General features: G+C 39.7%; 1 protein-coding gene across 8 annotated transcripts in view; it reads right to left on the bottom strand.

The window, feature by feature from the left end:
* CTBP2 (C-terminal binding protein 2) overlaps nt 1-17445 on the bottom strand; it is a 2784951-nt gene that overhangs the window by 153652 nt on the left and 2613854 nt on the right. For all 8 annotated transcript variants that reach the window (XM_044056194.1, XM_044056191.1, XM_044056196.1 and 5 more), the window contains one exon: nt 3030-3244. In XM_044056194.1, the coding sequence (XP_043912129.1) occupies nt 3030-3244 (215 nt within the window). The remainder of the gene's footprint in view (nt 1-3029; nt 3245-17445) is intronic.

Here is a 17445-nt window from a genome sequence, read left to right as displayed (position 1 = left end):
CTGAGCTTATTCATGCTGTGAAAGCCTTTGTTGGTCACACATCAGTGGCCCATGGAACCTTGGTTGGTGTGCAAAGGCACTTAACTATAATCATGTATGCTAGGACACTTCTGTTCTTTATGCACCTTCTGGTCATCACAAGAAATTGTGATTTTAGTACACCATTGCTGTCATTACAATAAAATATTCTTGTAATGACAGAAATATAACTATGCAATAACATAACAGCTTATCATGAAGGTTTGTACGACTTTGATGGAGAGAGACGCTTTACTGTTACAGTGACCTCTCCTCATAGATCTACTCATATGTTAAGTACTTTCCATGCAGCAGTATTTGTATGCTCATGACAAGTGAACAAATTATAGGATCCCTTGTAGTATAGTCATGCCAAAACCTGTCTTATCTCTAACTGACTAGTTTGTAATTTCTTTTTAAGGTTTGGACAGCAGTCTGTGTGGCCGCTTGTACAACATTGTGCACATAAACATTTCTGAAGTGTGGTGCAGATGTAGCCACTGTCCTAGCTTTGTCACTGTTTTATTTAGCAACCCAACCAGCCACCACTAAAGGACTGTTTCTGCCTCCCCCCAATCCCTGGCAGGAGGCTCTGTAATAAGATGTAATCCCCTTACTCGCTATGAAGGAGCACATGAAAAGACTAGACAGTTTAGAAAACAGCTCAACCAAGTAAGCTGAGTTAGCTGACTTTTTTATACAGAAATAGAAATTGAAATTCTCCACAACTGCATGTACATAAGTTCCATGTCCCAAGAACGGGAAGGTTGAAACAAAGAGGCACATAAAAACATTGCCAAAACAATATTTCATAGTCCAGTACCATGAGCTTCACTTGCTAGACAATGACGAGACGCGTCAAACACATCTTAACGTTGTTATGTAAGAGCTGTGCTCTGTGAAAGTAAGCGAAGTCTTCAGACTCACCATGCTGAATGATTTTGCATTAAAATACTCATTAATATTTGATAGAACTGGTCTTGAGGTCTTGTCATTTGCTGAACTAGAAACAGTCGTGAGCAAAAAAACAAATTAATTCTTTGACCAGACAGAACCTTTGCGTTGTTTTCTTCAACATTCTGATCCATTTGCCAGAAGGCACTTTCTGCACTGCTTTAACATAACTGATCTGTCAGCTGAAAGGCTGCTGTCTTAATTTGAGGGCATTTGTGGAACAAGCTACAGTAAAGGCTTCTGAAAAAATATTTTGCATAACCTTATTTAACTTTATTAAATAAAGCATACAATTCATTTGCTTACACTTATCTCTTGCTCATGCCAGGTAAAAAGATGACTGAATTTTGTTCACTAGGGAAAGGGATACAATGAAAGCAGAATTAATTGTGAAGATGCTTGGCAGTTATCCTCCTTTCCTGTTGAAATTGCACTCTATACTTTGTTTTCCCTTCTATTGGTTTTGTTGACAAACTGAACGATAAGGAGCTCCTTTTCTATATAATGGTTCCTTATTAGAAGTGTGACTCTTCAGTTACGGAGTAGTAAAAGGGGCAAACATTTTCTTAAATAAAGATCCTGTTTTACCTTTCTTTTCCAAATCAACACTTTCATCATCAGCTGGTTAGCCATACAAGATGTTTTATGTCACAGTAGCATTAAGCAGTCTGCTCCTGAAATCTTCTCTTTAAAACTCTGTTTTAAGTCGCACTGATCTTCTTAACACTACTTCTGATGTGTTAGATCTTGATGAAGCCTACACACCATTGTACATATACCTCAGTGTGTGTGACCTCCAACTGTTACCTATTACAGCAACTTACTTCTGTGTTTTCCTGTTAGCACTACTGCTTTGAATAGACTTCAAAGTTTCCTGAATGAGTGCTATGAAAGCATGTGAATAAAACAGGGGCACTAATGTACTAGATCATCATACATTTTAAATATATTTATCTAGTAGCCTTGAATCCTTATCAAAGGTAAAGATGCAGAAAGGACAGCTTTTTTTTGCGCTGGTTAGACACATATAAAAATTATACGTCATCTCTATCCAATGGTGGTTTATACATTTTGTCAGATTTTATACAGGAGGGGGCTTGTTGTATCACTAAACTGATTATTTCCTGTTAAAACATACCAAAAGTATAGGAATGTAGTGGTACTGTCCACTTTGAATCTGGCAGCCTAGTCATTTCTCTGTACTTCTTTCCATGTGAAGAGGGTTCCTTACAAGCCAAATGAAAAATTCTCTCACAAAATTCAAGGAATCCTCTAACGAAATGTCTTCTGATGGAGATCTTAATGATTTTGAACATGAATTTCTTTATTAGAATGCCGTTGAGATGCAGGAGAATAAATTTGTAACATAAAAACTTCCTATTCAGTAGATAAGTTGAGGAAGGAGCTTTCCAGTTACTTGCAAATGTTCACATCACTGACTTCTATACACTGATTGATGTCAATTCAGTGAAGGTACTGATGTATGTCTCAACTGCTTCATGTTAGTTTTGCTTGCTACAATAAGGTATTCATGTGTAGAACATTATAATAAAAGGAAGGCTGAATTAAATTTAAAAAATTACTAGTAGGTATGGGGGACTACATTTGTTAAATATTGATGAAATACTAGGTTTATCCATTACTGTGACTCTTATATCTGAGACGATAACAAGGGGAAATTAACAGGGTTCCAAATAAGGTGCTACTTAGGGCTTATCCTTTGGCAGCACTGAGGTTAGTGAAAATACTTTTGATGCAATCTTTAAAGACCATATACTCTAGTTTTGGGAGTCATTTGAATATTAGTTCTCAGAATTAGAGCTGGAGCTGAAAGATTTTCTTTTTCTGCTTGTTTTGATGATTCACCTTGGCTGTGTTTTGTCACTTTTATCTTTCTTAACCAACTCTGTTACCTATTTTTTCTTAAAATAAAATGGTTAAAAGGAAAAAATTGTAAAACACAATTACTTGTGGTATTCAACACTATCTAAAACTTCTAGAAGACCACACGAGTACTTCAGAAATAAATACTACAGTACTAGTGACAAAGACTTTACCTGCTTAATTGTGAAGTCATTAATAAGATGATGATTGTGTTCATTCAGATTACAGTGTAGTGACACACAATCACTTTGATACAACAGGTCTTGGAGAGTGTATACCCGCTGAACTCCCAGAGATCTCTCTATTCCATCCTGGAGATATGGGTCATAAAATATCACATTGAAACCAAAGGCCTTGGCTCGGACTGCAACTGCTTGACCAGTACGACCTGCATTCAAAGAAGGAGTAATGTTAGATGCATTCATTACCATTTTATCAGGTTGCAGTGATTTACATTTAGTAGACTGTATCCCATTCATTCCATTCCAGTCTTTACACTACTTCTCTTGGGATACTGAGAGCTTAATCATGTTATCTCAAAATGCACAAAAGCTGTATGAACACTATCCCCAGGCAGGCTTTGTTTCATTCATTTTGTCTGTACTGTCGATAGGAAAGATAAGTAGTAGTCATTTTTGAAAGACCATCACAGGGCATGTAATAACTAGGACATAAATGGTCATGTATCCATTAACCCTTAGCAGTGATAGCAATTAGGTTCTTTTTTTTCCCTTGGTAAGATTGGCCTGCACCCAAATGGACCATTTATTCTGTGGGCGACATATGGGTCACCATGGACTAGGCAGTAACCCTGTGTCTTTTTAAAAGAGTCAGATGGGAAGACCCAGGCCAGCTTGCTGGTCCTAGGGAGCAATTTATCTCATCCATTGTGGTGGTTGTCTGAGTTCTGCTACATGCTGCCTCCCACAGGGAGTATGTCACTATGTGACCACTCATCTACATTCTTATGCATAGTGACAGCACATGCTTATAGACATGTGCTGACTGGGTTTAATGCCTAGTGCTCCTGCTAAGCCTGAAAGAAATGGCAAGGCAGAGCCACCTCCTCTTCCCCAGAATGGACAAGAAAAGCAGTGGCTGCTGTCTCCCATCCTCCATGGCCATCTCAATCAAGCACCCAAGCTGCTAAATGAACTTCTGTTGCCAGGACCTTAGGGCTTTATACCTTTACACCACTAGTGCTGGTTAGCAAGTTTACGTACAGTGCTGTGGGCAGAACTCAGCTGAACTACAACTTTCTTGTCTCTGTACATCCCCTATCAAAGCAGGGCCCAATGAAGGAGCTGATATGATGAGACCACTGCTATCCCACTGTCATACGAGTAGTCCTCTCAGTATCTTCAGCCCCTTTCAGGGACACAATTCTACCACTAAATCTCAAAAAAATAGTTCATTCTGTTTTCTGACTAGATATGAATTGAATGCTTCAGAGGCAAAACATTTACAGCAGAGGTACCATGCCAAGTGTGTTGTAAAATGTATTTCAAAACAAATTTTAGTACAGTAATGAAGGGGAAATTATGGCAATGGACAACATCGTTCAAAAAACAATGGAATGTGGCTAACATTACACAAAAAATGCTCATGATGCATTTAGAACCTTTTTGTGACTTTTAATGTAAGTGAATTTGCATTGTATTTTAAACATCCTGTAAAGGAATAGATTGTGCAGGAATTGTTATGCAAACATCAGATATCTAGTGTCAGTTAAGTTGGGATTTTATTGTATATTCCTAAACATTATTTTTTTGAAGGCTTAACAATAAATACAATTTAAGACAAAATATGTGCCTGGTATGACAAAAAGAACATGCATGTGTGCTGTGGATTTAAAGCTCTTCCTGAGAGAGAGATAGGAGTCATAGATCAAACTGCCACTGCATCTGGCATCTAGGGTTGATAAGGTGATTAAATGCATCAATCCACTAATAAATTGACAGCAAAACTAGTATACAGCTAAACTTTACTGTTGCTCATGAAAGGGCAATCCTTTATGCTGGACTACATAACTCAGCATAAGCAAGTTTATGCCCTGAGCTTTTAAGGTTTGTCCTGGAAATAAAATACTCTGTTGAGGAACATCTCTCACAATTATCATAAACATTTAGGAAAACAACTACTTTAAGGAATTTTGTTTTGTCTTATAAATGTAAGCAAGAAGGGGGCTATCCTTCATAACCACTAATTCATCAAATAACTGCAAACAAGATACTGGTCTCTCATATTTAAAATACTCTTTTAAATATTAAGTGGCTGGTTATTTTCCAAAATGTGAAACCACACCCAGTGGAAACTACACAAGCAACACATGGGCAGAGAGACTGCTATAGTCCACCAAGCAGTGTGCAGCTTTGTAGCCAAATTTAGATGTGCTTGTTGGAGCAAGTGTGTGCTGCTCATCTAATATGGTGTCTTGCCTTGACAGTGCCCATGCTGGACTGCCAAGGAATAAAAGTTAAGAAAGTGCAAATGCTCCTGATTCTTCTTGGATGACAGCTTCTCTGTCAATTAGCTGTTTCCCCTAACAAGGACCAAAATACAGAGCAGCACTGTGGGAAAATCTCAAATAGCAAATGGGAAACTCCATTGGTTCGCATGGGGCATAAAAATCAGCAGGATGGGCAAACTACTGAGTCAGTATGAATGACTGGTGCTGATCGCTGGCAGGCATCAAGGGAGAAAAGGTCAGAAAAATGATAAATATCTGAAGATGGATTTAAAGAAACTGAACAGCTGGCCAGAAAGGTGAAAACTATTTTAATGTAAGGAGCTGCAAGGTTATGGATTTTAAAATAAACAGTCTAAAAATATAGTATATATGAGCTGTGAGTGGAAGAAAGAGATAAGTAAAAGGATCTGGGGATCTGGATTATACCAGAGTATACTCATAATACTCAATGGTGTATTGTTTAGTTACAAAAGTTTTTGACTCTAGAATTCAAAACGTTCTTCAGTTTCGGTTACAGAGCATTAAAGACAAAAGACAGAGAACTCTGTTCTATTTTGGAAGCCCTTAAAGAAGAAGGAGGAGGAGCAAAAGCATGGTGGGGGGTTCAGAGAACAGATATGAAAACTAAAGGGTTGGGGAGCAGAAAAAAGGCTATGGGGGAATTGCATAAAGTAAACATGTTATCATTACAAGAAGGAGGGACAGAGTGAAAACCGAGGAGCATTGTTAATGGTCACTGTGCTTTCCTTGTACTTCGTCTGGTGGGGGAGGGTTCACAATTATAACAGACTAAACAGGGTAAGGCCAAGCATCAATTTTACCCATCCAGAAATGCCAGGTCATCCTGTGGGATTTGGTAGCATTTACAGGCCAATCCAGATATGTAATCCTTCCAAGGACATCCTACATTTGCATCAGGGTCTCCTACTAGTGTGGATCATGTACTGAATTACAAATGGTCAGTCAGAATCCTTATGTGATTTCAAACCACCTCACATTTTGGCAGACTATGCTCCTCCACTGCCACTGACTTCATGTTCTTCTTTAAACAGATACCTGATATTTCCAACCTCCTTGGTTCCCCATATATTTGACAATATCTAAGCATGACTCTTTTACCCGGGGTGGTGGTGCTGCGGTAGCTTTGTCGCCTCACAGTAAGACGCTGCCCAGTTCGATTCTCAGCTAGAGCGTCTTCTGCGTGGAGACATGCGTGAATGGGCATACCTTCGTTGAAGGTTGTGCGTCAGGGCTGGTAACTCGGCACGTAAAAATCAACTACCAATCATTAGCGGACTGGAGTTCCGCTGTGGCGACCCCTAACCGAGAAAAGCCGAAAGACACAACAACAACAACATCTAAGCATGACTCTTTTACTGGGGAGGCCTTCCTCTGAAACTTGTAGGCTAAAGTGCGTGCATAAATTGCATAAGGTGGTTTCTGAGAGCCAGGGAAAACCAAAGAAATCATATAGGTGTCAGCACTAACACAGAGAACACCACTTCTCTGGAATCATGTTCCTGTCAACATAAACCACAGTATGTCTCTTACCCTATTAAAGTATAATCTGGATGAATAAATGGGAAACTGCAAGCTCACCCCTGGTTTAGTACCCCGTCCCTTATAGATTGTGGCACATTTAAATGTCTGCCTGGCTCTGGGTTATTCTGACTGCAATACCATGGCTCTGATTATTCATACCTAAAACACACGTGTCAGTAGTAGCCTACTAAGTACTTATGAATTTATGCTTGAAGAATTGCTGTACCAACTCTTCTGGTGACATATAGAGGGCATCTGGCTTCTTTGGAGCAAAAGGAGAAGAGTCTGGGTGCCTCAATGCTACTAAACTACCAGCCTTAATGACTGCCTCTAATCTCTTTCCTAGAAACACCCCAGGTATTTTTGGAGAATAGAGGCTTAAAAGCCTGAGGGCTTCACCAAAGGATGGCTGGTCTGGAGAAGACATAGAGGGGGATGTGTACCCATTATCTTTCTCTGTCCCAGAGACAATGATGTCAGAATTTTCTGAATCTGTATAAGAGTTAGTACATATGGGAGTTCCATGCTCTTCACTACACACGGATTCATAGGTAAGTACTTGGTAATCAGTCTTCAGATCATTTCAAGCTTAGTCAAAAAAAATATTATATATATTGAAAATTTCCATCTAACCTCAAGCAAGGCAAGGCAAGACAAGACAAACTGGGAGAGAATTTGAGGCTGCCCATCCAATTATCTACGTTTACTTTGAAGGTGGCAAGGGTGCTACTCTTCTTGACATGTAAGGTGCGGGATGTACTAGGATATGAAATGATCCTGCTAATGACTCTTATTTATCCGATGATGAAGGTTTAGTTACTTTAGCCAAGTATTTGATGTACCATTAATTATGTGAAAGAATGGGAGGTCAGTTAGGGTTGGATGTTTCATGGCATGAAAGGTTAGACATGGATCTGCATGGAGGAGTTTGTAAGAGACTGACCACCCACTCAGGCATTGCTGCCAAACTTAAGAGGTTAGGTACAAACCCTTATGTCTCCTGGTGGATAGCCAGTTGGGTCACAGACAGGACCCAGAAAGTCAGAATTGGGAAATCCACCTCAACAAATAGGTCAGTCACAAGCAGAGTCCCCCAGGGATTGGTCTTGGGACAGCTCCTTTTTGTCATTTACTTCTTTGAAGTCAAGGCCAACACCAATGGCCTCAGGGTGACTAAATTTGCAGTTGATTGCAAATTAAGAGCTATCGTTTACTTACCCACTGACAGAAATGTTCTCCAAGAAGGGCTGACACAGACTAACAACTGCCACCAGAGCCATAGACTAAACTTAAATGCTAAGAAATGCATAACAGTATCTTTAAGGAAGTCATTCACACCTGGTAACTATCATATTGACAACACAACCCTAAGAGTAGACCCAGTAGTTAGGGACTTGGGGACACAAATAGACAGTAATCTAGCAGTTGACTATCAGTTGTCTACAGTAGTGAGGTAATCATTCTATGTTGTGAAACTTATAAACAAAGATATGGCATCTAGCCCCATTGTTCCATTGTATTCAGCATTCATCAGACCTATCAGTGAGTACAATACCCTCTTGATATGTACCTAACCAGGCATATCCAATAACTGGAGCATCTACAGAGGTTCCTTACTAAGACAATACAGGGCATAAGTAACATGTCCTATGCAGACCGCCTCAGGGCCCTATCCCTGTACTCGTTCTCCTACAGGCTTATGAGGCAAGATTTATGCCTGGCATGCAAGGCATTATTAGACCCCACTCTGATGGACCTCCTGCATATCCACAAAACAAACAGTACCAGAATTACCCATTCTAAAGGACCTGCTGGAGAGACAGGTGTGTATCACATAGACTACCCCTTCTCTGGAACAGGCTACCCATCCATGCAAAGTAGAGATCCTCCCTAATGCAATTCAACTAAAACTTGGACAACTGGATGGGGAACAGGAAATTCATTGCTGATTTGGCACCTATGTTTCTAATGGACACAGGCAGCCTGTAAACAGTTAATCTCCCAGGCCCCTGGTTGTAAATGTTTGACCTCCCAAGCCACTGCTTACACTTATCAAGAGTACCAGAGCTTGTTAGAGATTTGGGACGCATGGCTAGGCTTAAAATGGCCCTTGTGGTTGTCAGCCTAATAAACACCTATGAACCTATAGAGAAAAGGCTGCCAGTCTCTCCTGATAATTAAGATTTTCGAGAGCACTGATCTTTTTAGTTATGAATCTCTGAGGTCTCTCAAGTTATGTGACATATTTAGATAAATACACGCCAAAAGGTGCGTTATATATACGATGATAAGTCTAATAAGATACGAGTAAAGGGGAATCAACACCTCTTTGGATCTAGTGCAAATGCCTTTGGAAATAAATTAGATGCGACAGATAAAAAGGCTTTCTGAACTACTATGTAGATATGATGGACAAATAAGGGATTATCAGTAAGACTAGCTGGATCCCTTTCAGAATATCTGATTAGAGCAGTGCATCTCCTATATGGTAAGTGAAAATGGTTTGTTTACCAAAATAAACTATGCTACATTTTTTTACATTTAATTTTAGACCATTGTCCTTGTACCAGCTGCTAACATGGTCAAAGCCATGGTGCAGCAACTGTAAGTCAGTTGAAGACTGAATAATATGTCAGTTTACAGTAATCTGCAAATGTAGTTAATCATAGGCCAGAAGCGATGGCCTGAAGGTCTGAGAAATACATGCCAAATAGGAAAGGGTTAGCAACTGAGCCCTGTGGTACATCACTGGTAATCTTTCAGAAGTGGTACCTGTAACTCTAATCACATGGAGTCTGTCAGTTAACCAGTTCGCTATCCACTGTACAACATAAGGATTTATGTTCAGATTTATAAGTTTATCAATAATGCCTGCAAGGGGAAAAGTGTCAAAAGCCATGACCAGGTCTAGACATACTGTATGCACTGTATAAACAATATCCATGGCTTCAGTTAGTTTTTCAAATAAATTAATGAGGTTAAAGAGGCAGTACCTTCCTTTGATAAAGCCAACAAATGGGTGCATGTTACTGTACTATCATTGAAAACTGAGCATGTGACTGAAAAGGCACTCAAGCAAACTGAAAACTGTGGTTAATGGTCGCTATACTTTCCTTCTACTCTGAAGCCAATGCATAGGTGTATGTTACTGTAGTACCATGCAAAGCTGAGTATGTGACTGACGTGCACAAGATGTCTGGGGAATAGAACTAAAACATGATCATGCTCCAGTCAAATGAGGAGCCTCTTCCAGGTCTAGAATAGGCCTCATACCATTCTCCCTAAAGTAGCAATCCACCAAATGAAGCTCATACTCCCACCAGATGTCAAGCAAATGCTTGATGTCTAGTATCTGAATTGTGAGCTTTGGTGTAGGATGACCCAATGAACTTTCCTCAAATGTGACTTGTTGGCTCAAAGGGAGATGGGGGTTTGGGTGAGTCAGACTGTTCTATTGGATCAGGATGGTCTTCAGTCTTAGGTTACAGATGATCAGCAGGAGGGCTTGGTTGTGCAAGTACCACCTGATATACCCCCATGGTGGGGGACAATAAGTGTATTTCCTCTGTCTTCTCATTTTGTGTTGAGCCAAGGGATGGTTGTAGGGCTGAGGCCTCAGTAGTCAAGAATGAACTGACCATATGCAGGGTCCTAGGATGCTGTTGGTATACTGATCCTACCAGTATGAGTATCAGGTCCTTGCCTGCTGTATGTATGCTTAGTCTTGTAGTGATGATCTTAATTATATATAGGTCTTATAGGATCATAGGATCAAACCATCATAGGAGGTTACTAGACTAACTGTTCTTCCTAGAGCCTTTTTAAGCCTAGACATTTCTACAAAGAAGTCAAACAAACAGCAGAGAACCAAACCAGGAAGTAAATGCACACACAGCCAGGAAATGGAACAGCTTGTTGTAAGTTCACCAAGGCAGATTCAGTAAATCCAGGTAGGCACCAAACGAATTCAAATAATTCCTTTATTCAGAACCACAGAATAATAACACACAAGCGCTTTCGCTCAGAGGAATTCTGAGCTTTATCAAGTGACACCATGCTGCTGAATCAGGTGTCTTATATACCTTGAAAATCCTAGGTTAATTAGAAAGCACTACCAATTAACATTTTAAAGAGACTGTGCACTATTCCACATGCTTAAAAATTCCTTTAAAACAAAATATATAAAAAATATAATAGATTGCTTAAAATAATGCATTAATGCATCTGTCACTACTAAAAATGCTAATAGCTTAAAATAAACAAAACATTGTGCACTGTTTCCATAGTGTTTAACTTTGTAATAAAACTTGCTTTGTGCAAAAGTTGCACTTCTTTTGAAAATTGGAATAAGATGGAATGACTTGATGTACCAACTGTTGTTGTAAGTATAATATAAGGCTAATGCCTAGTATGGGTATGACAATATTTTCCTTTTCTTGGTCTTGTTGACAACCCTGCTGGAAAAAGAACACTATATCTTAACCAAGTTAAACTATGCTGTACAATAGGTCTTTCCTTAACATAGACTTTGTATAGTGTAGCATTAAGTGAAAATCATGCCCATGTGTATGAGTACTTGCCATAAGTAATTGTGTGGGGAATGTCAAACTAAAGTCTTGCCCTTCTTAGTTTCAATAGCGATACTGATCAAACCGTTAAGCCCAGGGGTCTCTCAGCATCTAACTTTAATTGCCAGAGGAGTTCTCGATATTCTAAAGTTGATTCCCAATCACCCCCCCTGGCATCAGGCTTAACTTGCTCCAGTACCATAAATTTCAGTTTTATGTTTGGACAGGTCAGGGAGTGCTTATAAAAGCGTTGGTTTCCTTCTTTTGTTTATATCATAAAAATATATCCGCTTGCGAATTCCCTTTCTTTGCCTACATAGAAACTGCTGCATGTGGTGCAGAAGCCTAAATAGACCAGCCCTTGCTACCACATGTGAAATGGCCTGGGTAGATTTTAAACCTTCTGGATGGAATGGTGATACTTTTTTCTTCCAAGATGGCATGGCATTGGCTACATGCCCCACATTTAAATGTTCCCTTTCTTGCTGGGTTAGTTTTCCTTGTAATGTTCTGCTTTTTCTCAAACATTTCCTTGAGATTGGTACCCCTTCTCCTTACAAATGAAGGTTGGTCAGGCAATAGCCCCTTAAACTCTTCAAAGAGGGCAAGTACAGGCCAGTACTTTCTTACAGATTCCTCCATTTCCCTTGAGTGCAAAGAGTAGGTGTAGATAAAACTGTTCTTAAATTCATTGTTGATAACGGGAACGGAGCTGGCTGGTATGCCCGTTCCCTTACCCAGAACGGGTGGATAGACCGTTCCTTTTTAGAGTTTACCTCCTCGACCAGGCTTTTGAAGAGGTCCAGAGGATAGCCCTTTCTAAGAACAGACTTTACAAAAACCTGACCTCTGCCATGTAGTCATGTCCACTGCAAATCCTGCTTGCCCTGATGAGTTGTCCTTTGACAATGCCTTTTTCTGAAAGGATGTGCACTCTCAAAGTGCAGAACAGAGTTGGAAAAAGTAGGTTTTCGATACAGCTTAGATTGAAAACTGTTCTCCAAGTAATTTTTGTATATGGTGACATCCAAATAATGCAATTGGTCTGGATCGGTGGAGTGAGTGAACTGCAGAAAATTGGTACTTGCATTGATGTGAGCAAAAAAACTCAAAAGCTCATCCTCAGACCCTTGCTACAAGATGCAGATGTCGTAACGCCTGTAAAGTAGTAGATGTTGCTCCCAAGGAGGGATCAGTACAAACTTGTGCTCCCATGAAGCACCAAAGGTGGCACAGGATGCCCCCATTGCTACTCCTTTACTTTGCTTGAAGAGTTCTCCATTGAAAAAGATGAAGTTGTTATTTCCATGAATTCAATGACCAAGTTGCTTAGTCTGTTGTTCAAATCGGTTTCATTGGTAAGAAACTCACCAAACCAGTCCAGACCCTCATCATGTGGAATGCTAGAAAAGAGATCCTTGATGTCAATGGTCACCAGCAACAGGTCAGGAGAAAACTTGGTAGTAGGAAAATCACACAGAAAGTGCCAGGAGTCCCTGCATACATGCGTAAGCAGGGGGGTGAATCTCTTAGTCAAACAATCAATAAATTTACCGATGGGTTCCGTGATTCCTCCTGCCCCTGCCATTATTGGCCTGAATGCTGGTGGGTTAGTTCCCTTATGAATTTTAGGGATGCCAAACAAAACCGGTATCCTTGGTTTTTCTACATGTAAATAATTGTAGAGCTTCTCATTGATGGAATTTTGCAGCAATAAATCATACAGATGGTAGTTGATTTAGCGCAATATTGACTTCATTTCGTGAGACTGTTGAATATTGCCCATCATTTTGAAGCATGTTATGAATGTAAGCCTCATAGTCTGCAGCAAACATCAACACTACCCTCCTTTGTCCGGCTTCATTATCCTTACATTTTCGTCCTTTAACTGTTTAATAAAGTTGAACCCTTCTTTAGAGAAGTTGCCAGCTAATGAAGTCTTTCTGTCCATAGATATTTTCCTAAAATCCTTTTCCACCAAATTCTCAAAAAAAGATATGAGAGGGTGTAGTGGGGGTTAAATACACTTCTCTTGGACCTGTCTCCATAAATTGAAAATAGTGTGTTAAATTCAAACCTCTGGTAAAGAGTTTTAACTCAACCAGGGACTGTGAAAGATTCATAGGTCTAGAAAGCACAAATTGCAAGCCACGTGTGAACACGTCAAACACCCAGTCATCCAGTTCTAAGTCCGTGTAATTATAAATGGCAAAGTTATCCTTTCTTAAAATAGTACACATGTCATTAAGGCCCCCTATACCATTGTCTTTAATACTGTTAATGTGGTCCACAGCAAATTCTGTGTTTGATTTGTTTAGTATTACTTCAAAAAAACTTTCCTCATTCACTACCTGGGTCCATGCCCTGGGTGCCTGTTTGTGGTTCTGCTGAAAATCCTGGTTGACACCCTTCCTACCCTTTTCAGCTAGCCTTTCACTTCTTCGAGGTGGCTCTTCCACCTCTTATTTTCCTCTTGGGCATGTACTACAGAAGGTACTTTGTTAGACATTCCTTTGGTATAGGCAGGGTAAGCCACCTTCCCTGTATTCTGCCAAGTCTCTTTCCAGCTTTCTCAATTTTCTGTTTAAAACCTTGTCACAAAACATATCAACTTTGTTAAACATTAGATCATAGTCACTTTTAAAAGCAGAAAGTCTGCATCAGTTGTTATTTTAGTATTCAATATTTCCAAATCCTCTAATAATGAACAAGCTTTACATTCATATTCAGAAATCATTAGGTTCAACATTTCCACACCTGCTCTATCAAAATATCACATAACTTTTCATAGTAAGGAGTACCTGCTTGCACATTATTGGGAAATTTGTAAAACCTTAAACCTTTAGGAATACGTTTAACCCTAGAACATTCTCTAAGGTAATCAATCTCAAGCTGGTTAGATTTGAGCAAGTATAGCTTGTCTTTAAATTCATCAAAGTCTTGTTCAAATTTGGAAAAATTGTGATTGTTTACAGTACCTTTAGAGAAGCCAAACTGTTGTCCAGCCCATCTAGAAAAATTAAAGTCCCTAGGTCTATTCCCAGTTCTGTTGTTCCTTGTATTCTCATTCTCCTCGATTAATTCAAGTTGTTCATGGTTAACTTCATTGTTTCCTCGTCCCCCACGTGTTCCTGTTGCATCAAAGGTAGGTAAACCTTTGAAAAGTTCTGTTGTTGCACGCCCAGAGGATGCCTTGCCTCTAGTACCAGCTGCATGCTGTTGATTACAAGCAAATGCTGGCGAAACTGTACCATTAGATTTTAACAAAGAAGTAAGCTCTTTTAAAGCATGTAAAACTTCATTAAATTCTGTGTAACAGGAGCTTCATTGTCAGCTCCTTGCAACACCTCCGGTGTTTCCGCAGCATTAAAAGTGTCCAATCCAGTAGCCATGGTGAAAAAAGCAGCAAAGAAGTCAAACAAACAGCAGAGAACCAAACCAGGAAGTAAATGCACACACAGCCAGGAAATGGAACAGCTTGCTGCGGAAACACCGGAGGTGTTGCAAGGAGCTGACAATGAAGCTCCTGTTACACGCACAGAATTTAATGAAGTTTTACATGCTTTAAAAGAGCTTACTTCTTTGTTAAAATCTAATGGTACAGTTTCGCCAGCATTTGCTTGTAATCAACAGCATGCAGCTGGTGCTAGAGGCAAGGCATCCTCTGGGCGTGCAACAACAGAACTTTTCAAAGGTTTACCTACCTTTGATGCAACAGGAACATGTGGGGGACGAGGAAACAATGAAGTTAACCATGAACAACTTGAATTAATCGAGGAGAATGAGAATACAAGGAACAACAGAACTGGGAATAGACCTAGGGACTTTAATTTTTCTAGATGGGCTGGACAACAGTTTGGATTCTCTAAAGGTACTGTAAACAATCACAATTTTTCCAAATTTGAACAAGACTTTGATGAATTTAAAGACAAGCTATACTTGCTCAAATCTAACCAGCTTGAGATTGATTACCTTAGAGAATGTTCTAGGGTTAAACGTATTCCTAAAGGTTTAAGGTTTTACAAATTTCCCAATAATGTGCAAGCAGGTACTCCTTACTATGAAAAGTTATGTGATATTTTGATAGAGCAGGTGTGGAAATGTTGAACCTAATAATTTCTGAATATGAATGTAAAGCTTGTTCATTATTAGAGGATTTGGAAATATTGAATACTAAAATAACAACTGATGCAGACTTTCTGCTTTTAAAAGTGACTATGATCTAATGTTTAACAAAGTTGATATGTTTTGTGACAAGGTTTTAAACAGAAAATTGAGAAAGCTGGAAAGAGACTTGGCAGAATACAGGGAAGGGGTGGCTTACCCTGCCCCTAACCGTTATACCAAAGGAATGTCTAACAAAGTACCTTCTGTAGTACATGCCCAAGAGGAAAATGTTCACGAAGAGGTGGAAGAGCCACCTCGAAGAAGTGAAAGGCTAGCTGAAAAGGGTAGGAAGGGTGTCAACCAGGATTTTCAGCAGAACCCGGGAGGCCGGGTTTGGGGACACAAACAGGCACCCAGGGCATGGACCCGCAGGTAGTGAATGAGGAAAGTTTTTTTGAAGTAACACTAAACACTTCAAACACAGAATTTGCTGTGGACCACATTAACAGTATTAAAGACAATGGTATAGGGGGCCTTAATGACATGTGTACTATTTTAAGAAAGGATAACTTTGCCATTTACAATTACACGGACTTAGAACTGGATGACTGGGTGTTTGACGTGTTTACGCGTGGCTTGCAATTTGTGCCTTCTAAACCTATGAATCTTTCACAGTCCCTGGTTGAGTTAAAACTCTTTACCAGGGGTTTGAATTTAACACACTATTTTAAGGGGCAGCAATTTATGGAGACAGGTCCAAGCAGAAGTGTATTTAACCCCCCACTACACCCACTCATATCTTTTTTTGAGAATTTGGTGGAAAAGGATTTTAGGAAAATATCTATGGACAGAAAGACTTCATTAGCTGGCAACTTCTCTAAAGAAGGGTTCAACTTTATTAAACAGTTAAAAAATGTAAGGATAATGAAGGGTAGAGTTGATGTTTGCTGCAGACTATGAGGCTTACATTCATAACATGCTTCAAAATGATGGGCAATATTCAACAGTCTCAATGAAGTCAATATTGCTCTAGCAAATCAACTACCATCTGTATGATTTATTGCTGCAAAATTCCATCAATGAGAAGCTCTACAATTATTTACATGTAGAAAAACCAAGGATACCGGTTTTGTTTGGCATCCCTAAAATTCATAAGGAACTAACCCACCAGCATTCAGGCCAATAGTGGCAGGGGCAGGAGGAATCACGGAACCCATCTATTGATTGTTTGACTAAGAGATTCACCCCCCTGCTTACGCATGTATGCAAGGACTCCTGGAACTTTCTGTGTGATTTTCCTACTACCAAGTTTTCTCCTGACCTGTTGCTGGTGACCATTGACATCAAGGATCTCTTTTCTAGCATTCCACATGATGAGGGTCTGGACTGGTTTGGTGAGTTTCTTACCAATGAAACCGATTTGAACAACAGACTAAGCAACTTGGTCATTGAATTCATGGAAATCAACTTCATCTTTTCAATGGAGAACTCTTCAAGCAAAGTAAAGGAGTAGCAATGGGGCATCCTGTGCCACCTTTTGCATAACGTGGTGCTTCTGGGAGCACAAGTTTGTATTGATCCCTGGGAGCAACATCTACTACTCTACAGGATATCTGCATCTTGTGGCAAGGGTCTGAGGATGAGCTTTTGAGTTTTTTTGCTCACATCAATGCAAGTACCAATTTTCTGCAGTTCACTCACTCCACCGATCCAGACCAATTGCATTATTTGGATGTCACCATATACAAAATTACTTGGAGAACAGTTTTCAATCTAAGCTGTATCGAAAACCTACTTTTCCAACTCTGTTCTGCACTTTGAGAGTGCACATCCTTTTTCCAGAAAAAGGCATTGTCAAGGACAACTCATCAGGGCAAGCAGGATTTGCAGTGGACATGACGA

The sequence above is a fragment of the Protopterus annectens genome, chromosome 14.part0 (assembly GCF_019279795.1).
Source record: "Protopterus annectens isolate FY-2018-M chromosome 14.part0, PAN1.0, whole genome shotgun sequence".
Taxonomy (NCBI): Eukaryota; Metazoa; Chordata; order Ceratodontiformes; family Protopteridae; genus Protopterus; species Protopterus annectens.
Note: the sequence above shows the minus strand (reverse complement) of the source record. Positions and strands in the feature narration are given on the sequence as shown.